Raw genomic sequence first — 14,446 nt, 5'->3', positions numbered from 1 at the left:
AGTGCGTGTTTGGAGTCGAAAGTCTTGTTGCCGTTTTTCCGCGTATACGTGATTGGTAGTCGATTCGAGGTACGGGGCGAACTTGATCGCGGTTATTATAATAATGACAGTTCGTATCGTGATAATAAAGGTTAAATGTGTAGTGATCTCGGTATGTGTTATATAATATTTCTTAAGAGCTTGTGTCGTGTCACGCAAGATTTAGTAGAAAATAATATATTTATAAAAAAGAAGGCATAAATAAGATGAAGCAGTGATCGACGAATGAAAAAAAGTAAGTATATATATAAATATATATACAGATCTTTTTATTATATTTAATACAAATAAATCTTAATTTTTTTTTTTATTTTTTTTATCACAATTTATAGGATTCTAATTAAATAATTAAGCAAATTTATCTATTTATAAAATAATTAAGAGAAAAAGATATAATATCATTTTACTTCAGTACTCTGTAGCCGAAATTTATGATACATTAAACTAATTATTATGTCGAAATAGGCTATCTTTTTGCTTACTCCTGAGTAAATTAAACATAAAAAACAGAGATCGATAATATTAAAAAGAAAAAGAAGCCTTCGATTTGAAAAATTATTTTTATTTTACATCTGCATAGAAAGTATGAATGATGATTAATAAACGACTAATCCTGTAGTTTGAATTCTGATTTAAATATAATTATTGTACTCGATATCTCGGCCGTATTAAAATTAAATATGAATAATATCTACATTCTTGCAATATATAATAATACAACATATGATATACACAATAATTAAGTACAAAAATATCCTATAAATTGTCGTAATGCAATTTGCTTACGAAAACATTTTACATAAAATTTAATTTTATTTCATAAAATACATTATAATACATAACATCATTTTTGAAAAACCATTACTTATGTAACGAATGGTGACATTTATTTTTAACATCATTGAAATAATTATATTTTACTTAATGTCAAAGTTCGATAAAAAATTGATACTTGATATTATATATAGTTTCTAGAAGAGTATATAAAATAATACTTTCAAAATATTATAACGTTTAAATAACACGAAAGTGAAACTAATTATAACCAAACATTGTGAACGCGTTAAAAAAAAATTTTTTTAAATATTAGAATTATTTTCACATATTATTTAATAAAATGGAAAAGAATCATTATTTTCGAATCATTTTGCGTGGTGGTAATCCTAAATCTTCATTGGATGTTTTTTTTACAATTGGTCTTGTACCCAACAATAATTGTTGAAATGATAACTTTTCCTCTCCTATTTGCTTTATGTCTGTTGAATGATCAATCTCCAAATAAAATATGTCATCTAAATGATAAAATTATAATATTAATGACAGTTATATAGTAATTATATTTTTGGAAATTTTAAAACTTTTTCACATAGCTTACTCATAATTTTTACATATCCTTTCATTTCAATCATTTGCCCCTTGTCAAAGTAGACATCATTATCATAATTTACTATTTGTATCTCCAATTTATACGTCTTATCTGTAATGGATCCGCAGCCAATTGTTTTAAAACTATTTAGAAATTTATTAAAATTCGTTTTAATGTATCCACGTATAACTGAAAAAAATTTTATTAATTTTTAGTTTATCACAAGATTCATCTTTAGTTCATCAGTATCATTTTTAGTTTATCACTGTATTATAACGAATTAACTTATAGAAAATATTTAAATCTCATAATTATAAAAATCAAATAGTATAAAAATAAGAAATTATGTAAAAAATATGTATATAAAAGATTTATAAAAGCATATAGTTACATATTTATACGTACGTTTGCATACAAATGTTTATCGATATATAAGAAATACCGGATTTTAGTATAAAGTATATTATATACATATAAACACTTACTAATGCATGCATTAAGATATTGAGGTACATCACACAATTCCACTAATTGTGGTTGCATCGCTTGAATGTTTTTTTTTAGGTCAAAATTACCCAACGTATTTATTGTCGTGTTGGATCGAATAATTAGTTCGTATTGAAGTGTCCCTTGGTTGAATTCAGGTATTTTTACCTTTTTAGCCTTAGCACCATCAATATGCACAATCTGCAAAATTAACAAATATTATTAAATTAAATATGTATATTAAATTAATATTATTCTAATACTACTGTTTTATATGTACTTTATTGGAATAAACTTTTTTTTTTAAATATTACAACAAAATGATAATAAAAATAATAATTTTAATGTTATAAAAAATAAATTATACAAAAATGTATCGCTTACTCGATTTGGTTGTATATAAAAATTTATACGATCAATTTCTTCGTTCCAGGCAACAACTTGAATGCGATGTTTACTGTTGTTGTTCACCAAAAATTTTAACAATCTATAATGTTGGGATTTACCAACTATCTTCGGACCGTCAATTTCATCGATAAATCCAACAATTTCTCTAAATAAATTTTTTATTAAAATTAGTAATATAATAATATTTTAATTTGTTTTAATTATCAAGCTAAAATATTAAATATTATGTTCTTTTATTTGTTAATTACAACAAAAGATAATTATTTTTTATTTAAGAAAGAATTAAATATATATACATAATGTGATCACAACAATTGTTAATAAATAGTCGAAAAGAAACTTTGAAGGTTATTGTGACATAAAAATTTTGATATTAAATATGTATATGTGTATCAAAACTATATTAATTTACAAATGAGATATTTTAATTAAATTATTCTAATAACATGCTTTAAAAAACAATACATTATTAACGAAAGCATACTAAATATCATTTATTGATAATATTTTTCCAATGGTAGATTTGATAATTACATGTTATATAATTTCTGATAATGTAAATTTTAAAAACAATTCATTATATTGTAGTATATTTCGTTATTAAATTTTTCGTTTAAATTAATCTTAAAAATATTTTATTAACTGATATGATAATACATTTAAGACATAGAGGTAAAAATTTGCATAATAATTATACAATTAAATAAAAAATTATATTATATTAAGTATAAATTAAAAATATAAAGACTCACACAGTAGAATCTTCGAATTGTATCGATTCCAACATTTCATCCGATGCCAAATATATCGTCTCCAAAACATCATTTTGATTGAGAAAAGTAATTTCCTGTCTATTGACTTCCACATCATTACTTCGATTTGGAGTAAAAGTTTTCTTTTTGTTGCAGGTTTCCGAATGACTTTCTTCGTTTAATGTCTCCTGCTGTATGTTAAGTATTCTGTAAATGAGTAGCGTATATCAATATAATATCGTGATTAATAAAATATATTTTATAAAACTTTTATGTCGCAAGTTACAAGCTTTACAATTTTTTAAATATATATTTTAAATTTAAAAAAAAATTTTTTTTTTTAAATTTTGTTCGATATTAATATTGCTCTCTTATAAAACTCTTGCGATTTAATTTCTATTTTTAACATAAAATTACACTTTATGCGATATATTATAGTATACGTTTTTGTTTTAGTTTTAAATAAAGGAACGAGGAAGAAAAAGAGATAGAAAGAAAAAATGGAAAAAGTTAACCAACATCAAAAGGATAAAAAAAAAAATAATGGAAATAAACATTCGTCCCAAATTAATTTAAAGGAATCCTCGCTTAACAAGTAAATTTATTAATATACTTATTTTTATTAATATTTTCATTTTTTATTTATAAATTTTTAAATTATTGTTACAGAGAATAGCTAATTTTGTTAGTTAAAATCGATTGATAGCTTTTTAGTAATAATTTACATTATTTTTATAACTGCTTTCTTATATAAAAGAGATTCTATTTTACCGATTCTTTTTTAAAGTTCGCAATATAATAATCTTTTACATAATTTAAATGGAAGAGCTTGTAACTTGCGACATAAAAGTTTTATAAAATATATTTTATTAATCACGATATTATATTGATATACGCTACTCATTTACAGAATACTTAACATACAGCAGGAGACATTAAACGAAGAAAGTCATTCGGAAACCTGCAACAAAAAGGAAACTTTTACTCCAAATCGAAGTAATGATGTGGAAGTCAATAGACAGGAAATTACTTTTCTCAATCAAAATGATGTTTTGGAGACGATATATTTGGCATCGGATGAAATGTTGGAATCGATACAATTCGAAGATTCTACTGTGTGAGTCTTTATATTTTTAATTTATACTTAATATAATATAATTTTTTATTTAATTGTATAATTATTTATCAAATTTTTACCTCTATGTCTTAAATGTATTATCATATCAGTTAATAAAATATTTATGAGATTAATTTAAACGAAAAATTTAATAACGAAATGTACTACAATATAATGAATTGTTTTTAAAATTTACATTATCAGAAATTATATAACATGTAATTATCAAATCTACCATTGGAAAAATATTATCAGTAAATGATATTTAGTACGCTTTCGTTAATAATGTATTGTTTTTTAAAGCATGTTATTAGAATAATTTAATTAAAATATCTCATTTGTAAATTAATATAGTTTTGATACACAGTATACATATTTAATATCAAAATTTTTATGTCACAATGACCTTCAAAGTTTCTTTTCGATTATTTATTAACAATTGTTGTGTGATCACATTATATATATATATTTAATTCTTTCTTAAATAAAAAATAATTATCTTTTGTTGTAATTAACAAATAAAAGAACATAATATTTAATTTGATAATTAAAACAAATTTAGCTTGATAATTAAAACAAATTAAAATATTATTATATTACTAATTTTAATAAAAAATTTATTTAGAGAAATTGTTGGATTTATCGATGAAATTGACGGTCCGAAGATAGTTGGTAAATCCCAACATTATAGATTATTAAAATTTTTGGTGAACAACAACAGTAAACATCGCATTCAAGTTGTTGCCTGGAACGAAGAAATTGATCGTATAAATTTTTATATACAACCAAATCGAGTAAGCGATACATTTTTGTATAATTTATTTTTTATAACATTAAAATTATTATTTTTATTATCATTTTGTTGTAATATTTAAAAAAAAAGTTTATTCCAATAAAGTACATATAAAACAGTAGTATTAGAATAATATTAATTTAATATACATATTTAATTTAATAATATTTGTTAATTTTGCAGATTGTGCATATTGATGGTGCTAAGGCTAAAAAGGTAAAAATACCTGAATTCAACCAAGGGACACTTCAATACGAACTAATTATTCGATCCAACACGACAATAAATACGTTGGGTAATTTTGACCTAAAAAAAACATTCAAGCGGTGCAACCACAATTAGTGGAATTGTGTGATGTACCTCAACATCTTAATGCATGCATTAGTAAGTGTTTTTATATGTATATAATATACTTTATACTAAAATCCGGTATTTCTTATATATCGATAAACATTTGTATGCAAACGTACGTATAAATATGTAACTATATGCTTTTATAAATCTTTTATATACATATTTTTTACATAATTTCTTATTTTTATACTGTTTGATTTTTATAATTATGAGATTTAAATATTTTCTATAAGTCAATTCGTTATAATACAGTGATAAACTAAAAATGATATTGATGAACTAAAGATGAATCTTGTGATAAACTAAAATTTAATAAAATTTTTTTCAGTTATACGTGGATACATTAAAACGAATTTTAATAAATTTCTAAATAGTTTTAAAACAATTGGCTGCGGATCCATTACAGATAAGATGTATAAATTGGAGATACAAATAGTAAATTATGATAATGATGTCTACTTTGACAAGGGGCAAATGATTGAAATGAAAGGATATGTAAAAATTATGAGTAAGCTATGTGAAAAAGTTTTAAAATTTCCAAAAATATAATTACTATATAACTGTCATTAATATTATAATTTTATCATTTAGATGACGTATTTTATTTGGAGATTGATCATTCAACAGACATAAAGCAAATAGGAGAGGAAAAGTTATCATTTCAACAATTATTGTTGGGTACAAGACCAATTGTAAAAAAAACATCCAATGAAGATTTAGGATTACCACCACGCAAAATGATTCGAAAATAATGATTCTTTTCCATTTTATTAAATAATATGTGAAAATAATTCTAATATTTAAAAAAATTTTTTTTTAACGCGTTCACAATGTTTGGTTATAATTAGTTTCACTTTCGTGTTATTTAAACGTTATAATATTTTGAAAGTATTATTTTATATACTCTTCTAGAAACTATATATAGTATCAAGTATCAATTTTTTATCGAACTTTGACATTAAGTAAAATATAATTATTTCAATGATGTTAAAAATAAATGTCACCATTCGTTACATAAGTAATGGTTTTTCAAAAATGATGTTATGTATTATAATGTATTTTATGAAATAAAATTAAATTTTATGTAAAATGTTTTCGTAAGCAAATTGCATTACGACAATTTATAGGATATTTTTGTACTTAATTATTGTGTATATCATATGTTGTATTATTATATATTGCAAGAATGTAGATATTATTCATATTTAATTTTAATATGGCCGAGATATCGAGTACAATAATTATATTTAAATCAGATTTCAAACTACAGGATTAGTCGTTTATTAATCATCATTCATACTTTCTATGCAGATGTAAAATAAAAAATTAAATTTTGCAAATCGAAGGATTCTTTTTCTTTTTAATATTATCGATCTCTGTTTTTTATGTTTAATTTACTCAGGAATAAGCAAAAAGATAGCCTATTTCGACATAATAATTAGTTTAATGTATCATAAATTTTGGCTAGAGAGTACTGAAGTAAAATGATATTATATCTTTTTCTCTTAATTATTTTATAAATAGATAAATTTGCTTAATTATTTAATTAAAATCCTATCAATTGTGATAATGCAATATGCTTACAAAAACATTCTACATAAAATTTAATTTTATTTCATAAAGTACATTGTATTACATATAACATCATATTTGAAACATCATTATTTATGTAACGAGTGGTGACATCTATTTTCAACATTATTGAAATAATTATATTTTAGTTAATGTCAAAGTTTGGAAAAAATTGATACAGCATACTGTATAGTCTCTAGAAGAATATATGCAATAATGCAATATGTTTACGAAAACATTCTCATAAAATTTAATTTTATTTCATAAAATACATTGTATTACACACTGAAAAAAAGATTATTTAAATTCAACTAATATTTAGTTGAATAAGTTTAAATAAATCATTTATTTGAAACAATGGATCCGCTTTGTTTTAAAACTATCTGAAATATGGCCAATCACAACCATTTCTCTGAAGAATAAAGGATTATGATTGGTGAAATATATTATTAATCGATCTTAGACATAGACATAGGAATATTTCTATATTTATGATCTCAGATTAATTATACCTACTTTATTCGAAAATATGAAAACAATTATCTATTTTAACCAAGAAATTTTGAATTATTATTTATATCTACCAAGTTAACGCATATTTATATAGATGAATAGGCATTACTATACTTTTTCTTTTGTACAATTATTTTTTGAATAATTTTTTTTTTAGAAAATATATACTATTTCCTTTCTATAAATTTATTTGTTCTAAGGTCATCTCGTGTGTCTTGTTCATGACTTACTTCATACATATATCATAATATTTCACAAAAGTTTTCACAATATTATGTCTATAAAGAAAATATAATTAAAGAAAAAAATAAGTATAAAATTTTATTAGAAAAAGTAAGAAGATATTAAAAAACAAGAGAGAAAGAGAAAAATATAGAATATTATATTGAAAAAAAAGAAGAGAAGAAGGACAAATAAAGAATAGAGGTTATATATATATATAACGAAAATATTTAAAATATTTTGTTTACTCTTGGTAATATGAAGAAGAGAGGCTTCCTTATCGATTTCATTGAAATTTCGCAATTTTGTGCATTTTAATTATTTTATAAATAGTGCGTAAAACACGAATCTACAAGTTAAAATTACTGCTTTCAATTAATAAAAAAGTTATTAATTACTTTCAGTGTACCAATTATTCTCTACTCTAAAAAAAAGCATAAATTATTTTTTTTAACCATTAAATTCAATATATTACAATATAGTTCACACACACACACACACACACATAATCACACAATAAAACTGCATATTTATCAAAGAAAAATAATAATGTAAGTTTTTTTAAAGCAAGAGAATAGTTGGTATGTTGAATTGTGTGTCTAAATCTATATTAATATAATAATATTCTAACTACACAACTATTAGCTTTAGTATTTATAATATTTTTTCCAATTGAGAGCGACAATTTTAACTTCAAATTTTCTATATAAATTTGAGCGCGGTGGAAACAGCTTGTGCAAAGTGTTGGCGAGTTCTCTAATGGTTTCTCGAGGATTTTTGTGCACGAGATCTTTAAGAAGCGTTTCATTAATCTCATGAGATCGACCAGAGCAAGCTTGATCTTCTATATTAAAATCACCAACTTCGACTCTTCGATACAAGTTGCGAACTGTCTGAATGACGCAGACATTCTATACATATATAGAAAACATCTCATTCAGGTTCTCTTTATATGGGGTAGAGTGCCTGTGTCATTCACATAATTCGCACTGTTCGAAAGTCGAAATTGGCGATTTTAATTTTAGAAAAACAAGCTTTCTCTGGTCGATCTTTAAGATTATGAACCTTCTTAAAGATCTTGTCCAAAAAACCTCGAGTAATATTTGAGAACCTGGGCCAACTTTGCAAAAATCCCCTTTCCCCCCGGCTCAATTTATAAAAATTTAAACGAAAATTCCGACAACCTAATTTTTTGTATTATGTATTTTTTTGCAGTTTCAAAATAGAAAAAAAACAAAAAACAAAGATAGAAAAGGGAAAAAAATAAAAATTATCAAAAGAGGAAAAGGAGAGAAGACAAAAGGATTTATATATACCAAAATAAATAAAATAATAAAACATATATCTGTTATCTTTGGGAAATTTTGAAAGGAAGAGGTTTTTTTCTCGATTTGTTAATTTCACCCCTTTGGGGTATTTTGTGCGTAAAACAAATCTACAAGTAAAATTGCTGCTTTACTTTAAAAAAAAATTTTTTAATTCATTTCAATGTTCAATTATTCCCCTTTTAAAAAAAAGCATAATTTTTTTATTTTTTTTTAACCATTTATTTAATTCTCTTACAAAAATATTCACACCCATACCCTTATCACAATCATAACTGCATTTTTACAAAGAATAAAAATGTAGATTTTTAAGCAGAGATTTATTTTATTAATTGTGTGTCTAACCTATTTAAGATACAAATATTCTAAACCCCACAACTATTTCTTTAGTATTTATAAAAATTTTTTTTCAATTGAACGACAATTTTAATTTTTAAATTTATGTTTGGGGGGCACCAAAATATACAAATACAAAAACAAATAAAAATACAAATAAAAAAGATACAAAAATTTACAGTCCCTTATTTTCTTTTGTAAATTACTTTATTCTTTTTTTACAATGTTTATATGCTATATATATCTGCTTAAAATTTCCAAAAATAAAAAAAACAAAGATTGAAAAAAAATAATTTTTTTAATTGAAAGTGCGATAAGCTCTAAAAAAAAAAAAAAAGAAACAATATAAAATTAAAAAGAAAAAAGAAGAAAAAAAAGAAAATATAAAAATAAGGTTTTTATTTAATTAATAAACATTTAATTTATATTATAATACAAATTTTTAGGCCCATTAGGAGTCCTAATATAAATATAACTCGTAATTAAAGCTATGGACCGTCCCGGATGTTGGTGCGCCCGTTCCCAAACGAAAAGTCCACATCCGGTTACGGCTCCATACCCTTTTTTAATTTCCGAGTTTATTTATATGTTTAATAAATTTACTTTTTTGTATATTTTTTTATATTTATATATATTTTATGCTTAAAGTTTCAAATTAAAGAAGACAAAGAAAAAGAGAAAGAAAAAAATTTTATTCAATACAAGTAAAGCGACAAAAAATAATAAAAAGCAAAAAAGATATAAAAAAAAGAAAAAAAAAAGAAAAAAAAAATAATAGAAAAAAGGGTATCATATTACAAAAATATTTATTAATATTAATTTTAAATTTTTATAAAAGATTTTCTAAATTTTTTTCCCTAAAAAAATTTTAAAGGGGCTTTAATTTCTGAATTTAAACAATAAAATTACTATAACATAATTATATTTAATTTTTTAATATTTTCTTTTTTAGCAATTAAACGGGATCATAAACAATGGAAATAAGCTAGACATAAATTAAATTAAATTTTTATTATTTTTATTCAATTTTTTAATTATTTAATTATTTAATTAAAAATTAAACCCTTTAAATTTGAATAAAAAAATTGATTTTTACTTGATTGAAATTGATTTTTATTTTATTTTTTTAAAATTTGGGACCTTGACTTGTATTGAAATTAATCTTGACTTTGGATTGAAATTGGCTTTGATTGGATTAAAATTGTTGACTTGGATTAAAATTGGCATTAATTTGGATTAAAATTTTACTTCATCATCTTGGATTAAAATTGACTTTGAATTGGATTGAAATTGGCTTTGACTTAATTGAAATTGGTTTTTAAATTTGGGATTGAAATTTGTTTTGAATTGGATTAAAATTGACCTTTGACTTAATTTGAAATTGGCTTGACTTAGATTAAAATTGGCTTTGACTTTGATTGAAATTGGGACTTTGCTTGAATTGAAATTTGCATTGACTTGAATTGAAATTGGGCTTTGACTTGAATTGAATTAGCATTAACTTTGTTTAAAAATTGACTTTGACTTATATTGAAATTGACTTAAACTTGAATTTTTATATTTTAGCATTGAATTAAAATTGACTTTGATCTAAATTATTGAATTAAAATTATTTTTTAATTAATTGTTGAATTAAAATATTTCAATTGAATTATTAAATTATTAAATTTAAAAAATATTAAATAAAAAAATAAAAAAAAATTTATTTTTAAATTTTTATTATTTTTAATTAAAATTATTTAAATAATAATTATGCCTAAAAGAAAAATTGTTCGTCAAGCAATTGAAGAAGAAGAAGAATATCAACGTAAATAAACGAGAAAAAAGGGAGAACAGCAAGCTCAAAGACGAGAAGGAAAGCAATATCTAAAAAAAAAGTAATAATTATTCATTAAAATGAAATAATATCACTCAAAACAAGTACCTCTCAAAACAAATCCTCAACTATTACAAATTTTATTAATTAATAAACATATAATGAAGTAAATGCAATAAATGATGGTCTAGAATTATTTAATATTAAAAAAAAGTATTAAAATAACTAGAAAAAAAAAATAAATGAATTTATTAAATAGAACTTTTTATTAACTTAAATTAGAAACTCCATTTAAATAGAATGCTAGTTTTTCAATACCTAGCACATCAAATTTTTAATAAATGATAATAGGATTGAAAAATTTTTTTAATTTCCCAAAGTACCATTCAAAATAATTAAATAGATAATAAGTAGAAAAAAACAAAAGCAATTTCTACTAAATATAATTAATATAAGTAAACAACACATTGGAATGAAAAAAATTTGGGGCTTTAAAAAAAAAAGGATCACGAACATTCATAGCCTCATATTATTCAATTAGAAATATTGTAAAAACATTATATAGGAGAAATGAAATATTTTTGCGATCATTGCGGTGCAAAACATTTTAATTCTGAAAAAATGGGTAATAAAGGAATTCATTTAACCCATTGGGTTTCAGCCATGGGACTGTTGAATTAAATTTTTTTACCCCCCAACCTCCCCTATGAACTTTAGAATTATTTAACTGGAAATATCCAAATCAAACCATTTTTATAATCGTATTCGGGTTACATAAAACATTTTCATTTCCCCATCGTTTAATGCAAACCTTCGTTTCAGTGCGCAAAGACGTGGACCTTATTGTTTTAAAATTCAAGGACAAAATTTTTATCAAATTTAAAACTGCATTGTATCCTTTTTTCCTACGAAATGCCAAATTATGGTCAACTTTTATCGTAATAAAAATGGCGACAGAATTTTTCGTTTTAAAAAATCGAATTTAAATTTGATAAAAAATTTTACAAAACAATGATAATATAAAAGCTAAAAAATAATATTTTTTTCACAATCGTATCGAATATGCTGAAAAAAATTTAAAGCAACCAGCACATCTGATAAAAAATATCCCTGAATTACAATTAAAAAATTTTTAAATAAAAGGGCTCGATCGTGGCCGATACAAGTAAAAGAAAAAATGAAGTTTTTTTTTTACTACAGCAGATGGGAAAATTTCCCAAACCTTTTGTCCCAAATTTTTTAAAAAAATACTAAACCTTAAAACAAGTTTTGTAAATGGATCCAAAAGAGAACCTGGATTTTCCTTGATTACCCATACGGTGTCAAGTTGGGAAAAATAATTTACAACGTAAAAAATGTAATACGAGAAGTAGAGCTGCAAGTAAAAATCGAATAGCTACGTGATAATTTTAAAATTTTTCATAGGGGAAGACGGTTATTTCAGCAAGGCGGGGAGATATTTTTAAAAAAATTGAAAAAAACCGAATTAATTATTTAAACAAAATAAAACCCAATTGGGGGCCTGAAATTATCAAGATTAATTGATTTTTTTAGAAAATACCCCATAATAACGATCTCACTGGAAAAATGTTTAAATACTTCCATGGGACATTTGTGGGTTCACCGCTAATATTTTTGCAACATTTCAAAATCATGGCTATTGTTGGGAATAGGAAAACCGATACTTTATTACTATACTTGAAAAACCCAAAATTTGGCCGAATTAAAGAAAATTTACTCCAAATCACACCTGCAATAGGCCAATATATTTTGCTGGGGTATTTAATAAAAAAAAATTTTTTAAAAATCGATTTTATCGTTAGAAAAATTTTTTGGTGAATTTAGCATAGGGTTAAAATGTAATAAAATTTCCCAAAACGTGTTTACCCATATACGTATGATTCATTAAACAAAATTGTAAGATATCAAATTCTAAAATAGTTGAAAATTTAAATTTCGGGCAGAAATTCCTGTCCAATGAAATAAAATTTACAAATGTTGTAATGAAACAAATGATTCAGGGCCCAAATGTGGAAATTGGTGTTTGATAATGATATGTCAAACTTTCCAACCTTTTTGGGACCTAAAACCCATTTGGGAAAGATGGTTATCCACAATATCTTCCAAGAAATAATATTGCTGTAAAAAAACTAGACATATGTTGTGTAATCGATACGTTTTTCCTTTTAACCAAAACGCTCTTTTTATTTAATATTCATTTTAATTTTTGAAATAGTATCAAGTTTTACATCTGTGAAATATTTTTAAATATATTTAAAAAGGGCCCAAATGAGGGCTGCTCTGTAGTTTTTGAGAAAATTAGATAAAACAAAACCTGATGAAATCCAAGATTTTATCGAATTTTCGATTGTGGGGGGGCCCGTGGAAGCATGTGGCGTATCTTAACAAACCTTGAAAGAAAAAAGTCACCTATATTTCGTTTACGGTTCTTTTACCAATGAACATAATTTTTATATAGATGATAATATTAAAAATGATGCGATAGATTTGCTGTAAAACGAGTACAATTTTATTAGTTTTTTCAGTAAATGCTCCGAGATGAGGAGCAACAATTTTTTATATAGTGATATTCCACTCTTTAAATGTATAAAAAAGTTATAATTACGCAGAATTTTAATCTTTGGGGTTAAACGTCCAAATATTCAATTGTTTGGTCGTATGTATTCCGTTAGCCATCTCAAATAGAATTGTTTATTTAAAGTTACTTTTTTCTACTGTTAAAAGGGGCTACAAGTTTTTCAGAATTTAAAAAATTAATAAAGAGATACTCAACTTTTTTTAGCTGCATTTTAGCATTAGGACTCATAGAAGATGATGAAGAATGGTATCGTGCAATGAATGAAGCAAAGTTTTGGGTGATGCCAGACGATTCGAATTTTATTCGTACGATTTTGATTCAAATTTTCAACCAGTTCATCCAAAAAATTTGGGATGAGTTTAAAAAAGATATTCGGAAGATTAACAAGACAAATTTTGGGCCTACAATAGGGAAAAAAGAAAGTTTATTAATTATTATTTTTTTTACTTCAAAAGGAAGGCAAAAATTTTCAATTTTCCCTGAATTGAACAAGAAATAGAAGAAAGAACTAAACGACGAAAACAAATTGAAGAAAATACATCGAAGTAAGCGACAAAATGGGAAAATAATACAAAAAAAAAGAATTTTTTGTGCATTTTATAGCAACAAGTAAAAATAATGATAACTGTTTTTATATTGATGGTCCCGGTGGATCTGGTAAAAATTTCATTATACACCTTGATTATCTACTTAAAAGTAGAGGAAAAATAATTTTACGAGGCGGTACCGTTTTGCTGCAAAAATTACT

At 23.6% G+C, this 14,446-nt stretch overlaps 1 protein-coding gene and 1 pseudogene across 1 annotated transcript; one reads left to right on the top strand and one right to left on the bottom strand.

Annotated features, from left to right (window-relative positions):
• Positions 1-883: 883 nt before the first annotated feature.
• On the bottom strand, positions 884-3,278 carry LOC114941337 (uncharacterized; the record flags this gene model as incomplete). Its single annotated transcript, XM_029316298.2, has 5 exons — positions 884-1,331; positions 1,415-1,594; positions 1,891-2,092; positions 2,276-2,444; positions 3,052-3,278. Coding segments are annotated over 5 exons (939 nt in total), but the record flags the coding sequence as incomplete, so codon positions are not given.
• A 211-nt stretch (positions 3,279-3,489) lies between these two features.
• Positions 3,490-6,373, top strand: LOC114941340 (uncharacterized; annotated as a pseudogene).
• The last annotated feature ends 8,073 nt before the right edge of the window (positions 6,374-14,446 follow it).

Source organism: Nylanderia fulva, unplaced genomic scaffold (assembly GCF_048542155.1).
Source record: "Nylanderia fulva isolate GAGA-0341 unplaced genomic scaffold, ASM4854215v1 Scaffold292, whole genome shotgun sequence".
NCBI lineage: Eukaryota > Metazoa > Arthropoda > Insecta > Hymenoptera > Formicidae > Nylanderia > Nylanderia fulva.
Note: the sequence above shows the minus strand (reverse complement) of the source record. Positions and strands in the feature narration are given on the sequence as shown.